This window comes from Fusarium graminearum, chromosome 2 (genome assembly GCF_000240135.3).
Source record: "Fusarium graminearum PH-1 chromosome 2, whole genome shotgun sequence".
Lineage (NCBI taxonomy): Eukaryota > Fungi > Ascomycota > Sordariomycetes > Hypocreales > Nectriaceae > Fusarium > Fusarium graminearum.
This window is the reverse complement of record NC_026475.1, coordinates 2,576,616-2,593,721: the sequence shown is the minus strand read 5'-3', so window position 1 is coordinate 2,593,721 and position 17,106 is coordinate 2,576,616. Positions and strand designations below refer to the sequence as shown.

The window sequence follows — 17,106 nt, the reverse complement described above, 5'->3', positions numbered from 1 at the left end:
CTTTGGCCTCGCAAGGCGGACATACTCCGCAAACGTGGCTTATAGTGTCTTCAATTTCAAGTCAACACGAGTAGAAACTGAAACTTTCAGCTCAATTTACAAGACTTGCCCCAAAGACTAGGGCCTGTTGAGGGACTACTACGAATAAAACTACATACTATTCCTGCCTACAATTGATTGTGTCCCCAGGGTATCAGAAGAATTAGCCGCTGGAATCATAAGAGACGAAATTAGTAGATCAGATTATGCTACTTAGACTATGGTCTTTATGTTATTTATTTTTGTAATCTAAGACTTGGGAGGTCAACTTCTCTGCTACCCAGTAGTGTGCTTATCTCATGAACAAATATTGCCGCAAACATATATCAATGACGACAAAGCCGCTTACTGCTGCACGCAGCTGACTAAAGGGAGCCCTCAAGGTAGTCAAGGATACCTACGTAAGCACAATTCCTTTGGTCCTACCACATGCAGGGGGGTCCTGTCATCTGCAACGGGATCCCTTCCGTCACTATCAGCATCCTTCCACACCCCCGGTCCCGAGCCCGCACCTCCCTGCTCCTACGACGGGGAGGGGCGTACGCTTAAATGAACCGGGGTTCTTGACCCGAATGATTGTGGAACTCTGATCCTGTACAGCCTAGGACCGGGATCTGGATGCATGTCTGACAGGCTATTTACTACACCAGATATGCGGAAGAACCGTCAAAGACTAACATTGTAAGTGTTCGGGGACATCAGCCCGCCCACATTCGAATGAACCATACCCGACAGTCACATACACTCAAGTCTTGTTCTTTGAGTTCACAAGAGTCAAGACAACCTACAAACAGTCCTGCCGAATATTACATCTCTGGCACATCTTCATCATTGTTTAATTCTACTTGCGTTGCGCCCACTGTCAAACTTTCAATCACAAAATGGATTGTCACCAGCATGTCGAAACCTTGCTATGCAGGGCTGCATCCGTCGTCTTGAAAAAAGAAGAAAATGAGATAGACCTAGAGAAATCTCTTGTTGAGCAAGGCGGTGACATGCTGTCAGGAGTTTTCTTTGCCGGACAATGCAGAGAGCTCGGCCTCATCGTCGACATTGCCAACGCTTCAAGCATGTCTCTGCGTGATATGGCACTGCAGCTCGTCGAAAGTAACCCCGAGCTTTTACGCCCCAGTACCGCGATGGACTGCAGATCTGCTTCTGTTCCCCACACTCTTCTGCAGAGTCTGTACCGTAACTTCGGGGCGTCAACGGGGGTCACACTGGATGTTGATATTCCATTGACCCTCGAGGATGTTACAAAGATGTTGCAGAGACTGGTTGAGAGACATCCAATTCTTGGTAGTACAGCTGAGCCTAATGACAAAACCTCCTATGTCTTTTCAAACACTGTACCGTCGCCTATTTTGGTGTCGTTTGAATCAGACAAGACCCACGCTGAGATGAGAATGTTACAGGAGGATTCAAAATCCAAAGTAGCTGTCTTCAGTGTCATGGCTTTTGGGGAAGAATCCCGTATCACGAATCTCAGTTTTGTAGCAGACAATGCCGCTATTGACGCCCAGTCGTGGAGTATCCTACTTCATGATATTCAGGCATTTCCAGCAGGGTTTAATGACTTGACTACTCAGTCGAACACTTTTCCCAACTGGATTGAGTCCGCGTTTCGGGTAACAGACACAACTGTCGAAACTGCTGGAACTACTAAACTACCCATCCACTCCGAGATGTCAGCGGAAGACTCCTCTCCAGCTCTTTCGTCCTGCGTTTTCACCTTGAACCCGGAGCTGACGCAAGCAATTCAAAGCGAGGCATGCCACCGGACTTTGCGTACAGAAGTTCAAGATGTAATGTTCGGTGCTTTGGCTTCCACTTTCGGAACACAGCTGCCTGCTTCAGCAAGATATTTAGAGATCAAGGATGGTCGGCCTCAAGACGAAGGCAATGCTTGGAACAGTGTCATCGGATGTTTTGATGAGATTTTCGAGCTAGCTTATGAATGTCATGGAGACATAATCGATGCTTGTCGCAGCGCGAAAGACTCTAGAAAGCAATCATCGTTGTCCCCTGTTCACTATGCATCTTGCAGATACAATCTCATCCTTGATACAACTTGGCTCAAGGCATGCATTGGCACCTCATCTACTGGTAAGATGCGGTTGATGGACAACGAGCCAGGTCGATATGCTGCGGAGGCCCTAGTTAAGTCAATGGGTGGGCTCTGCATGACCCCCTTTTGGCAGGGCACAGGATTGAGCTTCTTGGTTGTTTCTAGCACTGACTTCGGAAGCGATGAAGATCTGAAGCTCAATTCTGAAATGTTCATCAATCATGTGCAACATATTTCAGAGACGCTACCCAACCGTTCCCCTTGGCCAACTCTCTCCGACTTCCCGCATGTATCATTTGACTATCCATCTCTGGACCGCATGTTTCAGCAAAAGCTACTACAAATTACCCAAACCCCTCTTGCCGATATTCACAACATCTATCCCTGCACCTCCATACAAGAGAATATGCTCATGGGCAACTCACTTGACAAGGACGCATATGTGTGTTCCTTCACTGCTAGAGCCACAACGTCTGGTGCATTCACACACTTTGACGCTGCCAAGTGGGCCGAGGCATGGGGTAGAGTCGTCGAGAAACACTCCTCACTCAGGACTATCTTTATCGAGAGCGAAGGTCGTCCGGGACACTTTGAGCAAGTCATACTCAAGAGCGTGGCCGCGCCAGTCGACATAATGACAGGTCCTTCAGTACCATCGAAGATTGAGTTTCAAGATTTCAGCGTCCCGCATCATCTGGCCATCATTCAAGAAGGACCTGGTCGGTGTCTCATGATACTAACCATGTCACACGCCATAACTGATGGCCACTCTGCTGAAGTTCTTCTTGGCGATTTGTGTGCTGAAGCAGTCCAAACTGATGGTACAGGTGAGGAGGCATTCGCTTACTCTGAATTCGCGCTTACCGAATACCAATCCACAAACACGGAAGTATCGGATTACTGGCAGGATTATCTCTTGAAGACACAGGAGACAATCCTTCCCGTGACACGAGAGAAGTCTGATTTCCACGACTTTAACACTGTTCATTCTACCATGCCGGTGAACGTATCATCAATGGATCGGATATGTCGTCGACATAATATCAACCTGGCCAGTGTCTGCCAATTTGCCTGGGGCGTTGTGTTGCGCAGTCGTCTCGGTGTTGATGGCGTGTGCTTCTCATACATATCGTCCTTGAGAAACAAGCCTTTGAAGGGTATAATGACAGCTGTTGGACCACTGATCACCACACTCCTCTGCTCGATGAACTTGGAAGGGGAAAGACCTGTATTAGATGCGATAAGAGCTGTCGACTCTGAATACGTGGAGAGTCTATCTCACGAGAAAGAGCTTTACAACATAACATCTCCCCGTCGGTGGTGCAACACCGTCATGTCATTCCGTCGAAGGCTTGTTCAAGATGATGGAGGGATTCCTGGATTGAGTTACAAACTTGTCAAAGCCTTCAGCCCTACCAATGTAAGTACACATCCTCCAATCACCCAAAGATACAATAATCTAATATTATTGATAGTATGACTTCTCGCTCATTGTTTCGGCGGGCCAGTCGGATCTGGATATCATGTTAGACTACTGGGGGTCTCGTATGGATAGAGACAATGCTCAGAGTCTCCTCCAAATCTTCCAGGAGGTGCTTCACTCCATCTTCCGAGATATTGATTCTACTGTGTCCGGTCTCGATCTCATCAGTCAAGATGATAAGAATCGTATCCTAGAGAGAAACCGTCTTGTTCCCAAGGGCCTGAATCGATGTGTTCACGAGCTAGTCAACGAGCGCATTCAGAAACAACCATCAGCTGTCGCCATTGATGCTTGGGATGGAAGTTTGACATACAGTGAGTTGGATAACCTCACTTCTCGTCTCGCTCAATATCTATCGAACATTGGCGTTGGGCCAGAAGTCCCAGTGGGAATCTGTATGGACAAATCGAAGCTTGTACCGGTCACCGTGCTCGCCATCTTGCAAGCTGGTGGTGCCGTTCTTCCTATTGGCGTGGAAGAGCCCGAAGCTCGTGTCGAGGCAATTCTCGCGGACGCAACCCCAGTAGCCATCGTTGGTGATGGAAGACAGGTCACACGGCTTTCTGAATTAGGTACACAGGTCTTGAATGTGGTCGATATTTTGGCCGACATGTCTTCTAGCCTGCCATCGTCAACATCAAAGCAAGAGACCCGAGCAACGCCAGACACCACCGCATGGATCTTCTACACTTCTGGATCAACCGGGACACCGAAGGGCGTATTGGTAGAACATCAAGCCCTGGCCACGAGTATGCGTGCTCATGGCGTCGCATTGAAGGTTCTTCCGGAGGATAGGGTGCTTCAGTTTGCAGCGCACACTTTTGACGTATCCCTTTCTGAGTTATTCACAACCCTCATCTTTGGAGGTTGTGTCTGTATACCTGACGAGACCAATCGTGTCAATGATTTAGCAGGTTCGGTTCATGGTCTACAGGCAAATGTTCTTTCCCTTACCTCCAGCATGGCATCTACTATCAGACCCAGGGACGTTCCCATGGTTCGAAAATTGGTATTGTTTGGCGAAGAAGTCAAAGCAAGCGTGGTGGAGGCCTGGCTCGGAAAGGCCGACATTTACAATGCGTACGGCCCAACTGAAAGCTCAATATTCGCTAGTGTCAGTAAGCCGTTTCAGAGCGTGGACGACCTGTCGAACATTGGATATCCTATGGATGTCAACTTTTGGGTTACCGATCCGCAGAACCCAGGACGACTTTGTCCGCCAGGATCTCCAGGCGAGCTGTTGATTGAGGGGCCACTTCTGGCGAGAGGATATCTCAATGACGACAACAAGACGTCTACTGCTTTCATACAAGACCCATCGTTTGCATCACTGTTGGGACTTGAGAAAGGGAGACGTTTCTATCGAACAGGAGATCTCGTACGACAAAACAGTGATTTTTCCATGAGCTACTTAGGTCGGAGAGACACGCAAGTCAAGATCCGTGGCCAACGACTTGATGTCTCCGAGGTCGAGCACTGGATCACAGCGTCTCTAGAGGGTGCAGTCCGCGTTGTAGTTGACCTTCTACCTGGGGCCATATTGTTTGCTGCAGTGGAATTCTCCCCACACGCCGTCGTCGTTGTCTCAGGAGATAAAACGATTCTTCAAACGTCAGATGAATTTCGCCATCGATTTAGCCAACTCAAGAACGCATTGCAAGGAAAGCTTCCATCTTACATGCTTCCCACGTTCTATGTTCCCTTCAGGCGCATTCCATTGACATCCTCTGCGAAGACGGACCGCAAAATGGTTCGCCTTTTGGTTTCTCAACTAGACACCATCATCCTACAACAATACATTTCTAATGACTCAAACGAAAGCGATGACCTTCCTCTGACCGAGACTGAACAGAAGCTCAAAGTTCTGTGGGCAAATGTTCTAAATGTGACACACTCATCCATTGGAGCAGGCGACCATTTCTTGTATCGAGGAGGCGATTCACTCATGGCCATAAAGCTAGTGGAGCAGGCTAGACTGGAATCTATTTCCATGACGGTCAAGGATGTGTTGAGTTTCCCTAGACTTCAAGACCTGGCACGTACTATCGATGAGAGAAACGAAGTAGGCATAATCAGCTCTGCTCAGATGGCTAATCAACATGACCCTCCCGCTTTTTCGCTTTGGAAACCATCTTCAAGTGACAGGGAGACCGAGCTGGCAGATATTGCCATGCAGTGCGGCCTTGGTACCGAAGACATTGAGGATGTTTATCCTTGCACCTCATTGCAGGAGAGCATGTTGGCAGCTACCCAGCAACGCCCGACAGCATATATTGTGCGTCAGATGTATTCTCTCTCTGACTCCATTGATCTATCGCACTTCCGAAAAATATGGGACGTCCTGGTCCAGCAGGCTCCCGTCATGCGAACTCATATTTTACTTGGGCAGCGCTCGGGTTCTTTGCAGGTTTTGTCGAAGAAACCTCTCACTTGGTATAACCACGATGACTTGGATGAGTACGTTGCAGCTGACCAGGCCCGCGCTATGGCTACTGGCCAGCCTCTCATGCGCTTGGCTTTGGTACAAGACAAGTCGAAGGGTGTTCGATACTTTGTGTGGACAGCGCATCACTCAGTCTACGATGGTTGGAGTGCACAGCTGATTTACAAGCGACTCGCGGCTCTTTACTTATATGAGGAGGTACCAACTGCGGTTCCCTTCACAAGGTTTATCGAGTACCAGCAACGTACCAAAGACGACAGTGATATCAATCTCGGCTCATACTGGCGTGGTCAGCTTGGAGGAGATGTGCCGTCTGCCTTTCCTTCCATGCCATCTCCATTCTACCAACCAAAGCCTGTTTCCTTGCATCGCTCAGAAATAGATACTTTGTCTTTCAAGCCTTCCAAGTATGGGTTTTCCCTAGCTGATATCCTGAGGGCTGGATGGGCTATGACTCTCGGACAATACCTGGGCACAAACGATGTGGTCTTTGGGGCGATTCTTTCTGGCAGGAATGCCCCCGTCGCTGAGATTACCCAGCTAATTGCGCCTACAATTACTACCGTGCCAGTACGTGTGACTGTTGATCGGGAAGCCAAGGTTTCATGGTATCTAGCAGCCATACAGTCCCAGGCAGTGGAAATGATACCCTACGAGCACACAGGCCTAGACGAGATCAAACGTCTTTGTCCTGATCTTCAACCCGCCACAGATGTCAACCATGCTTTCGTTATTGAACCACCTTATGCAAAGGATGGCGACGCACATACTATTCTTCCCGGTTTGGAGTTGGTTGATACCGCCTTGGACACATTTGATACATTTGCCCTTACCATCCAATGTCAACTCCCCAGCAAGCAAGGCGGTTCGATCAAGGTCGAGGCTCGATTTGATGCCAAGGTTGTAAGTGACGCACAGGTGACAGTTCTTCTTCGGCAGTTTGAACACTGGGTCTCGCAGTTTCTTGACGAAACGCACCACGAGACACAGTTGAAGAGCCTAGAAGAAATTACCTCTGCAGATCTGGCCCAAATCAAGAAACAGAATTCCAGGATACCGGTACGGGACATGGTCTGTCTGCACCATCTTATACGGGATGTAGCCAAAGAACAGCCAGACTCACCGGCGGTCTGTGCTTGGGATGGCGATTTTACATATGAAGAGCTATGGACCAACGCTAGGAGACTTGCACAGCATCTTTCAAACCTCGGAGTCGGTCCCAAATCCCGAGTTGCTGTTTGCATGGACAAGTCTAGGTGGACTGTGGCCTCCATCCTAGGCATCCTGGAATCCGGTGGTGTTGTTGTGATGCTGCGCTCGCAGTCTCCGTTAGAGCAAGCCAAGGCTCTAGTGGCGGATTGCCAAGCAACTGCCATGTTGGTCAATGCAGGCCACACTGCCAGGTTCGCTGGCTCGGGACCACGTATCGTTGAGGTCAATGACGCCTTGTTGGCAAGTCTACCTGACCCAACTGTGAGCGGCCCTATATGTCCAGCTCTTAACCCCGGCCATCCCGCCTGGATTGTGTACACATCCGGAAGCACAGGCCTGCCAAAGGGATGTCTACTGATCCATGGCGGTCTTGCCACGAGTTTACCAGCACACGGGCGAGCCACACGTTGGCACAAGGAGTCTCGTACCCTCCAATTCGCATCGCATGAATTCGACGTAACTCTACAAGAAATCATGACTACGCTCATCTTCAAAGGATGTGTGTGCATTCCCTCAGAGGATCAGCGCATCAACTCGCTTTCACAAGCTATCAGGGATATGAATGTCACACAGATGGTGCTGACTCCAACCGTGGCTTCCATGATCAATCCAGTTGATGTTCCATGTATAGTTCAATTGCAAGTCGCAGGCGAGTTGATCAAGCCGAGTGTTGTTGAGCGCTGGATCGACCATGCCGAAGTCGTCAATATCTATGGTCCTTCTGAGTGCTCTGTCTACTCTTCCTGTGGTACACCCATGCAAACCATTGAGGACGCACCTGTCATTGGATACCCGCTGGACAATTGTAACTTCTGGGTTACCAGTACTACTGATCACAACCGCCTATGTCCCATCGGAATCCCTGGTGAGCTACTCATCGAGAATTCATGGCAAGCTTGGGGCTATGTGAACAATCCAGAGCTGACAGCACAATGCTTTGTCGTTGAACCTGGATTCATAAAACAACTCGGTCTAGATGGTTCTGGAAGAAGGATGTATCGCACCGGCGATCTTGTTCAGCAGAACCCCAACGGATCATACACTTATATCGGCCGTATGGGCAGCGAAGTCAAGTTCCGTGGACATAGGGTTGACCTGGGCCGGATTGAGTACTGGATCGGCAAGCTTCTTGAGGGAGTTCAGACCATCGCCGTTGACCTAGTTGAGCTTGATACTGGGAAGAAGGCAAATGATCTGGTGGCTGTCATCGACTTCACTGATGATTGTGACTTGTTTGATCTCGATCAAACAGAAGATATTGATGGTGTCGCCATTCTTACGCCTTCCACAAAGATTCGAAAAGCCCTTTGTCGTCTTAGAGATGGATTAACCGACAAGCTCCCAAGCTACATGGTACCAACAGCATTCATGCCGTGGAAGAAGATCCCATTCACGTCGTCTGGCAAGACAAACAGGAAGGCAATCCGCCAGCTGTTGACAAATCTTGAGGCGGGGTCCTCTTTGCTACAACGCTATCTTGCTGATGGGGATGTCAAAGAAGTCCCCCAAACCAGAATTGGTAAGAAGCTTCAGCAGCTATGGGCTGAGGTTCTATCTGTCAAAGTCGACTCAATTGGTTCCCAAGACCACTTTACGCGACTTGGCGGCGATTCATTGGCAGCCATGAAACTTGTCGCATCAGCTCGCCAAGTCGGTCTTGAGCTTAGCGTTACTTCTATTTTCACGTACCCTGTGTTAGAGGACTGTGCTCGTATCCTGGAAGCCGACCAGGATTCTAGCCTCGTCAAATTGCCAGAGGAGGACCCCGCCCCCTTCGAGTTAATGCCAGAGGACTGGAGCACAGGTGGTTTTGAAGATCGACTAGCAGACTTTGCTGCTCAATGCAGAGTTGCCCCCAGCCAGATCGAAGATGTATATCCCTGTACCCCTATGCAAGAAGCGCTGTTTGCCATCACTGCACGAAACCCGACCGCCTACACATATCGTCAAGTATTCCGAGCCAGTGGGGAAGACGTTGACATGGTCCGATTCCAGACCGCATGGGAGACTGTTGCTAGCATACTGCCTATCCTTCGCACTCGAATCGTTCTGGACCAGAGTGGTTTTCTCCAGACAGTGATCGACCAGCCACTAATATGGCACATTGGTGGTGATTTGGACAGCTACATAGCCGCGGATAAGCTTGTGGGCTTCGAACCAGGCACACCACTTCTTCGCTGTGCAATTGTCGAGGGAGGCGGGGCAAAATACTTCGTTCTTACTACCCACCACAGCATGTTTGACAAATGGAGTATCGAGAAGATCATGTATCGATATCTCATCCCTGCGTACTTTGGTCAACAGCTACCCGAGGCTGTCCCGTTCCCGAGGTTCGTTCGACACGTACTCAACATAGATATGGACAGTGCATCGCAATTTTGGACTCAGAAGTTGGAAGACGATGAGCCCTTTACTGAATTTCCCTCACTTCCTTCTGTCGGCTTCTATGAGCCGAAGCCCACCGGACTACTGAGTCAAACATTCCGAATAGACGGAGTCAATAAGTTGGAAACGCCATTTCCCAGTCTCCTCAGGGCAGCATGGGCTTTGACAGTTTCCCAATATGCTGGTGCTGAAGATGTCATGTTTGCCGTGAATCTTTCAGGTCGTTCAGCACCCGTGGCAGACATCTCCGAGCTAGCCGCCCCAACGTTCACCACCGTCCCAGTCCGAGTCAGAATAAACCGTTCACAGAGAGTGCGGGACTTCCTGGATGGTTTACATCGTGAAACTATCGCGATGGTACCGTTTGAACATGTTGGACTCCGGAATATCAAGCGGTTTGTGCCCACCTTCAACCCATCTGACCTGAGACACCTATTCCTTGTACACACCGCTGCCGACGATACCCTAGATGACCCGTCATTCCGACTACCTGGCTTCGAGCAGGTACACCAGAAGGCAGAGACGTTAGATGACTACCCCCTCACGATCTTGTGTAAGTTGGATGACCACAAAGGAGAGGCTGAGGTAGTGGCCCGATTCGACAGCACCGTCATCCCTGCCGACCAAATCCAATCAGTCCTGCGACAATTCGAGCACAATGTTGTCCAGCTTGCTGCAAGTGCCTCTTCAGATGATCAAACAGTTGGAGGTCTTCCTTTGGTCAGCTCATATGACTTGGATCGGATCTCTGCTTGGAATGTCACTGGTCCACCTTCTCTGGGCTGCGTTCATGACCTTTTCATCAGGTCCCTTGAAACCAGGCCTGACTCGCAAGCTGTCTGCAGTTGGGACGGCGAGTTTACCTATCGCGAGCTTGATCAGGCGGCTCGAATCCTTGCCCAGTTGCTCGTCGCAGAAGGAGGCGTGGGCACCGAAGTAGCTGTCGGATTGTGCATGGACAAATCCCGATGGGCTATGGTGGCTGTACTAGCTATTCTATATGCCGGCGGTGCAGTAGTACCGCTTGGTGTTGACCTACCACCGGAGAGAATCAGTGTCATTTTGCAGGACTCATCTCCTACTATGGTTCTCTGTGATGAGGCCAAGGCTGATAGATTCCGATCGCTCGGCTGCAAGATCGCAGTCGTGAACGAGACAGAAATTGATGGCGTGGCTAAATCCTACGATGGATACAACCCTAATATTCCCTCGACTTCAGTCTCCGCCGAGAACATGGCTTGGATCATTTACACCTCTGGTAGTACGGGAGTTCCTAAGGGTGTTACGCTGGAGCATGGAGGCATCTACAACATCATCCTGAACAAGGGCACTACCTTGGGCTTTGACTCGACTACTCGCACATTCCAATTCGCTGCCTTTACTTTTGATGTATCTATCGCCGACCCTCTTATGGCCTGGGCATTTGGAGGTTGCGTATGTCTGCCTTCAGAAGACGAGCGGATGAATGATTTGGTTGGGTCCATTAACAGACTCAACGCCAACTTTGCATTGCTCACGGCCAGCACAGCCGCGCTGATAACCCCATCCGAGGTCCCCCGTATGACAAAGTTACTATTGGGTGGTGAATCCAATACACCATCCTTGATGGAAAAGTGGCTTCTGGATTCTAACATTACCGTGGGCAACAGCTATGGACCAGCTGAGTGCTCCATTACCAGTACCATCAACGCCAGAGTGACGGACAAGAATGGCTGCAATATTATCGGAAATCCCATTCAGGGTACCCAAGCATGGATCGCGGATTTTCATGACTGCAACCGACTTGTACCCATTGGTGCGGTGGGAGAGCTTCTCATTGAGGGTCCCCATGTAGCGCGTGGTTATCGCAATGATGCTGTCAAGACAATGGCGGCATTCATCACAGATCCCAGATTTACTACAGACGTTGGCCCTAAACGACATGGACGCCGAATGTACCGTAGCGGAGATCTAGTGCGGTATACCTCGGATGGCAACATCGAATTTTTGGGCAGAGGTGATTCACAGATCAAGATCCGCGGCCAAAGAGTTGACTTGGGAGAGATTGAATCATGCATCGTCAAGCTCGTGCCCAAGGTGCGAACGGCTTTGGTAGAGTATCTCCACCTCAGTGAAGACCAACGTGCACTCATTGCTGCCCTTGAGTTCCACAATGCGGACAAAGACCAAGATGTGGAAGGTCTTGCAACATGGCTCAAGGAATCACTAGCTCAGCAATTACCGGCTTACATGATTCCCCGAGCATATCTCCAGATCGACATGATACCCAAGACTGTCTCTGGAAAGACCAACCGCAAAGCTATTCGCCAGTTCATGATGAACAAGTACATGCAGATTGCCGATGAGAATTCTCTAAATGATTTTCAGACCGGAAAGGTCGATACGGAAAGCGAGTATATTACTCGTACGCTTTGGGCAGCAGTTCTTGGAGTCGATGCAGACAGAATCGACCGACATGATAACTTTTTTGACATTGGTGGTGACTCCATCATTGCCATGAAACTTGTTGCTGCTGCAAAGGTCAAAGGTTTTCAGATTCGTGTGTTGGACATTTTTGAGAATCCAGTCTTGTTCAAAATGGCAGTTGTCGCCCAACATCAGACTGAAATGGCACTTGAAGCTGTCTCGCCCCCGCCTTACTATCCCTTTCAACTACTCGACAGCGACGACAACGACATCGACACCATCCTTGAGGAGTTTGTCTGCCCCGTCACTGGCACTGGGAAAGAGTCCATCCAAGATGTCTTCCCTGCCCCTGACGCTATCGCTTTCGGCGTAGCAGGAGCATTGACTGCAGCCCAGCCAGAAGTGAACACATTTGTCCTCGATGCAGAAGGCGACCTTGACCTGGTCCGTTTGCAACAAAGCTGCGTGCTCCTGGCCCATCATATCGAAGCTTTCCGTACTGCTTTCGCATTTGACCTTCGTAGCGGAAGACTTTTGCAAATCGTTCTCAAGTCCTATCAACACAATGTTCTTGTCGTCAGGACTAGGGAGTCTTTGGAGGATGCCACTGAACGATTATTCGAGAAGGATATCTACCATGAGCCATTCCGTCTTGGCACACCCTTGGTCAGCATGACTATTCTTCAAGAGCATAACAGCCGAAATACCCGTATACTATTACGGATGTCGCATGCCATCTACGACGCCATGTCTCTTCCGATCATCCTGAGAACCCTTCGCAGTTTATACCATAAACAGGACGCTTATAAGCCACCTTTGTTCTCCTTCGCCGAGTACGTAGCGGATCTAAACCGGCACACTGGCAACACGAGCTACAACTACTGGAGAAACCTGCTTCAAGGGTCAACCATGACGGAGGTCATTCCAACGGCAGCTTATGGCGGGCAGAACCCTGTACAGATGGCCTTTACCAATGCCAAAATGATAGCCGTGCGAAAGTCCAAGGGAGACGGTATAACCACTTCCACCATCATCAGCTGTGCATGGGCCCATGTGTTGGCTCAGTACACAGGGAAACCCGATGTGGTATTTGGAGATACCATTTCCGGGAGAAACCTGGTCGATCCATCCATCAGCAGTACCGTCGTTGGCTGCTGTGCAACCAATGTCCCCATGCGAGTCAGATTCGCTGGTGATTCCGGCGAGCATTCCATCCTTCAACTCTTGAATCAAGTGAGAGATCAGCAACGTAGTCGCATTCCCCACGAAGGTGTCGGTGTTCGTTCACTGATACATGAGTGTACGGACTGGTCCCCAGAAGCTCGCTTCACCTCCGTCGTCAATCACCGACCAGCCAATGATCCAGCGGTCAAGTCTATCAGCAACCAGATTGACTTCAAGGTCAGCACCATCACGACTGAAAATAAACCATTCATGACTTGGTACGATCTCGCTGTCATCTCCCAAGAGAACAATGGCCACGTTGAGATGAGTCTGGGTTATTCTACAACGGGCTTCCATCCAGAGACGGCTCAGTCGTTACTCGAAGATCTTGCCGACACTGTCCAAATCCTTCTGAATGCTGTGTCTTCTCAAGATGAGAAATTGGCCCTTCTTGGGACAGAGGTCATGCCAAGGTCTTCCTCTAAACTCACCAAATTGCAACGAGTTAATAGTCCCAAGGAGCAGACTCTACGCAAAGACAAGCCAACAAACGGTGTATTCAGCGACAAGCCCGACGATGCTACCCTCAGTGTTCTTGATACAATTTGGTTTTCTATTTTTACTTCAAATCGCGCAGGTGTAGGAACGTTGGCGTCGGACGAGCTCACTCCAGACTTACGTTACTTGCCATTCTACAAGGTGGGAGGCGACCTTCTTGATGCTGCGTGGTTCATTGCCTTGATACAACGTAGGGTCAAGACCTCAGGGCGGGAGTCAAATGGAGACGGGATATTAGCTTCGCATAATCAGTTGACTGTCGATGATGTTCTTCGTCATCCCAGTGTGGTGGAGTTTGCGGGCCTTCTGAAGCAAAAACAAGTTGAGCTGAATTAGTGCATTTTCTTTACTTTTAGATTAAGTCATATTTTCTAATGCATTTTATCTGTTACGTTAGTGCTTCACTTGGAAATGACTGACTCTAGTTTTCTGTTGTGGCGTTTCATGTATCATCTCTGTCCTCACAGTGGACAATTGCCCATAGTGCTGGTCTCAGTTTTTCTATCTATAACGACAAAGAATAATTAGTTAACGCAGCCTATGGAATCATAAACTACGATATGCACAGCGTCAGAAGACTGCGCTTGAGATTATTCAAAACACGCCGTTGCTCACTGCTACTGTGCAACGCTACGAATTTGGGTACTCCATGGTTTAGATATTGTCACTTGTCAATGTTGGTTTGGCTCAAGGCAGTTACAAAACGAATATATTCAACCCCTAACTAAAGCAAAGATTCTCGTGAGACAAGCGTCTCAATCACACTCAACTCCATAACTAAGCACTGAAGGTGCTCCTCTTCTTAGATCCCTGAGCACCAGTAAGGATGATGTTGGTGTCCTAGTTTGCAATGTCAGTAATTGTCAAATAACCATGTCAGATTCCAAGAACTTACACAACCGCCTCCCTTGGGAACACACTGGCTTCCTCCGACAGTAGGAGCCTGACAGTTGTTGAAAGCGTAGCGATCGTAGGTCTTGTCGGTCTTGTGGTAGAGGTCGATGGCGGGGTTACCATCAGGGTCTCGCAGGAAAGTGACCTGAACGTCGTCGCAGCCGCCAACGTCCTGGGTTCCCTGGGGGTTGTCGTAGTTCCACTGGCAAGTGCCAGAGAATGCTACGTTTCCGTTGCAGCCCCAGAAGTCGGAGACATCGACGAGGCAGCTGGGGATACAGCATCCGGTTGAGCCAGTGCAACCTGCTGGGGTGCCAGTGTCCTTGAGGCCAAGGTTACTTGCGCTTGTCTAGTAGACGATGTTAGTTTTCTATGAACATAAAATATGGACTGTTGGTACTCACAGTTGCCCAGAGCATGGCAGAGCTGAGGAGAACCTTTCCAATCTTGGAGGCAATCATATTGAAGGGTTGATGTTTGAGGTTGAGTGTCTTATGATGAGAGTGATGATGAGAATACTGTTACTTCGAAGGGACGTCCTAATCATATTTATACCTGAACTCTGGCTTGCTTTAACAATGACATCAGAAGCATTTCAGGAGATACTTGGAAACTTGTCCAACATCCAAGAGTACCAAAGTTCCTTCTCATGTTGCTGACGATGATCAAAATGGATGCTATACAACGGTGAATATGGCTCCTTCACGTCTTGACATAGCCATGTGATGGTTACTAGTCCGCTTGTGCTCACTTTCCGCCTTGAAATCATGGTATAGTCAGTAGCCAAGCCTTCAGCAGAATCCTGCAGGATCGTACAGGGGCATTTTTCTCCAGACATACGCTCGGACTTCCTGGATACCGTTTACCGGATCGATCGATCGTTGGACTTGTTTCCTTGTGGTAATACCATTGGTCTGTTTTGTTCCTTGGAATGATGTGGAGTACAGGCACTGATGTTGGGTGAGATTGTGGTTCTTTTGCTACAAATCCTTTAAAAGTAACATCAGTACATTTACTAATGATTTAATTAGACAATATGAACTCTATTATTCGAACGATACTAAAACCAGTTGGTACCAGTTAAACGGTCAATTCACGCAGCCTATGTGCACACAGCAAACTCGGACTTGGCTTTCTCGGGCCCTCCCGCCGTGACAAAATTTCCCCGACATTCTAGCAAAAGCCTGGCAATGGAATGACCTGATTCGTGATTACATCGACAGGGGTTGAGTCGTGCCAGGGCTTGCTAGCCACTCTTACACGCGCAACTCCACTTACACAGCATCCCCTGCCAAGCCACTTACATCAACCACTTCATCATCAGACTATCTGATTAGTCCGCGTTACAATGTTTTCATCCTTCCGTGAACTAAGCTGACAACAGATGTCTTTCCGTTTTCTTGCCTGCCCTTTTCAATCATGGAGTTGGATAGCTGCCGTTGACACCGTCAGTGAGACAGCGCAGCCTAAATGAGCTAACCGCTTTTAGATAGTCTGAAATAAGCCCTTGGCCTAATCAAGAATTCTCCTGTAGATCTACAAGCGCTGCTCGATCCCACGAGCTTACAGAACATGCGGATTGCCGACGAGCCGCAGCATCATCGAGATCGACAATTGTTTTATGCCTCGCAATAAAGAACAGAATAAGCACTATGTAACGTTAAGCTTATGTCTCCGCACCAGTCGGAACTCCGTGTTTGACAACTGCCGAATTCCTATGCCTCGGTTGTTCAGCTCCGGGTCTCTACGCCATACTTTGTGAGCATGTAGCTTGTGTAAGATGAAAAATATTGTGCCGAACAGGTAGGCCCTTGTTATGAGGCCTAGACGGGAGATGTTGCTGTTGTTGCCATTTCTCAGAATTGTTCGTTATCCACTTCTCTCAAGTTCAACCCACCAACACCTCAGTTGAAGGGTCTATCAGTCACAGGAAGTCAAGAAGAGTGTCTATTACATCCACAGCTCTAAAATACTGCAATAAATAAGCACGAAACAAAGATGTAACAAGAAAGTTTATCCTTTGTTTAGTTGCGGTTCCAGAACCTCTGCCTGTTGAGAAAATGTGGTATCGAATAGGGTAGGTTGAATCGAAGTGCTTGGGCAGAAGTTATATCCGATGCGAATCCCGTCTCCGCGCCTGTTGTCAGAAGGGGGTTAGCTTGTTTCAAGACAACGTGGATCTCGAAAGCCAAGCCACTTTAATCGTACCCTGGGCCCAGCTCATCATAGCCTCTGTCACGAAGCCACACACAAGCATGGAAGGAAATTATTTCAGTGTACCCTGGACTCTATCTATAAAAAATGTAATGTATAACGAACTGGATATGACTATTGTTGTAAAAATAGTTTAGGTCAGACAAATGCGTCGTTTATCTAGTTGTACGTCTAGATAAACTACTTTTAGTCTGAACTTACTTACATATAAGTCTAGATCTCTAGCACCAAGAAACCAGC

General features: G+C 48.7%; 2 protein-coding genes across 2 annotated transcripts; one reads left to right on the top strand and one right to left on the bottom strand.

The window, feature by feature from the left end:
* Nucleotides 1-468: 468 nt before the first annotated feature.
* Nucleotides 469-14,094, top strand: FGSG_08209 (uncharacterized protein; the record flags this gene model as incomplete). Its single annotated transcript, XM_011322296.1, has 4 exons — nt 469-578; nt 640-720; nt 959-3,527; nt 3,583-14,094. The coding sequence occupies 4 exons, from the start codon at nt 469-471 to the stop codon at nt 14,092-14,094; spliced, it is 13,272 nt and encodes a 4,423-aa protein (XP_011320598.1).
* A 441-nt stretch (nt 14,095-14,535) lies between these two features.
* FGSG_08210 (uncharacterized protein) lies at nt 14,536-15,113 on the bottom strand (the record flags this gene model as incomplete). Its single annotated transcript, XM_011322295.1, has 3 exons — nt 14,536-14,598; nt 14,654-15,001; nt 15,057-15,113. 3 exons carry the CDS (start codon nt 15,111-15,113, stop codon nt 14,536-14,538), a joined length of 468 nt encoding a protein of 155 aa, XP_011320597.1.
* Nucleotides 15,114-17,106: the final 1,993 nt, after the last annotated feature.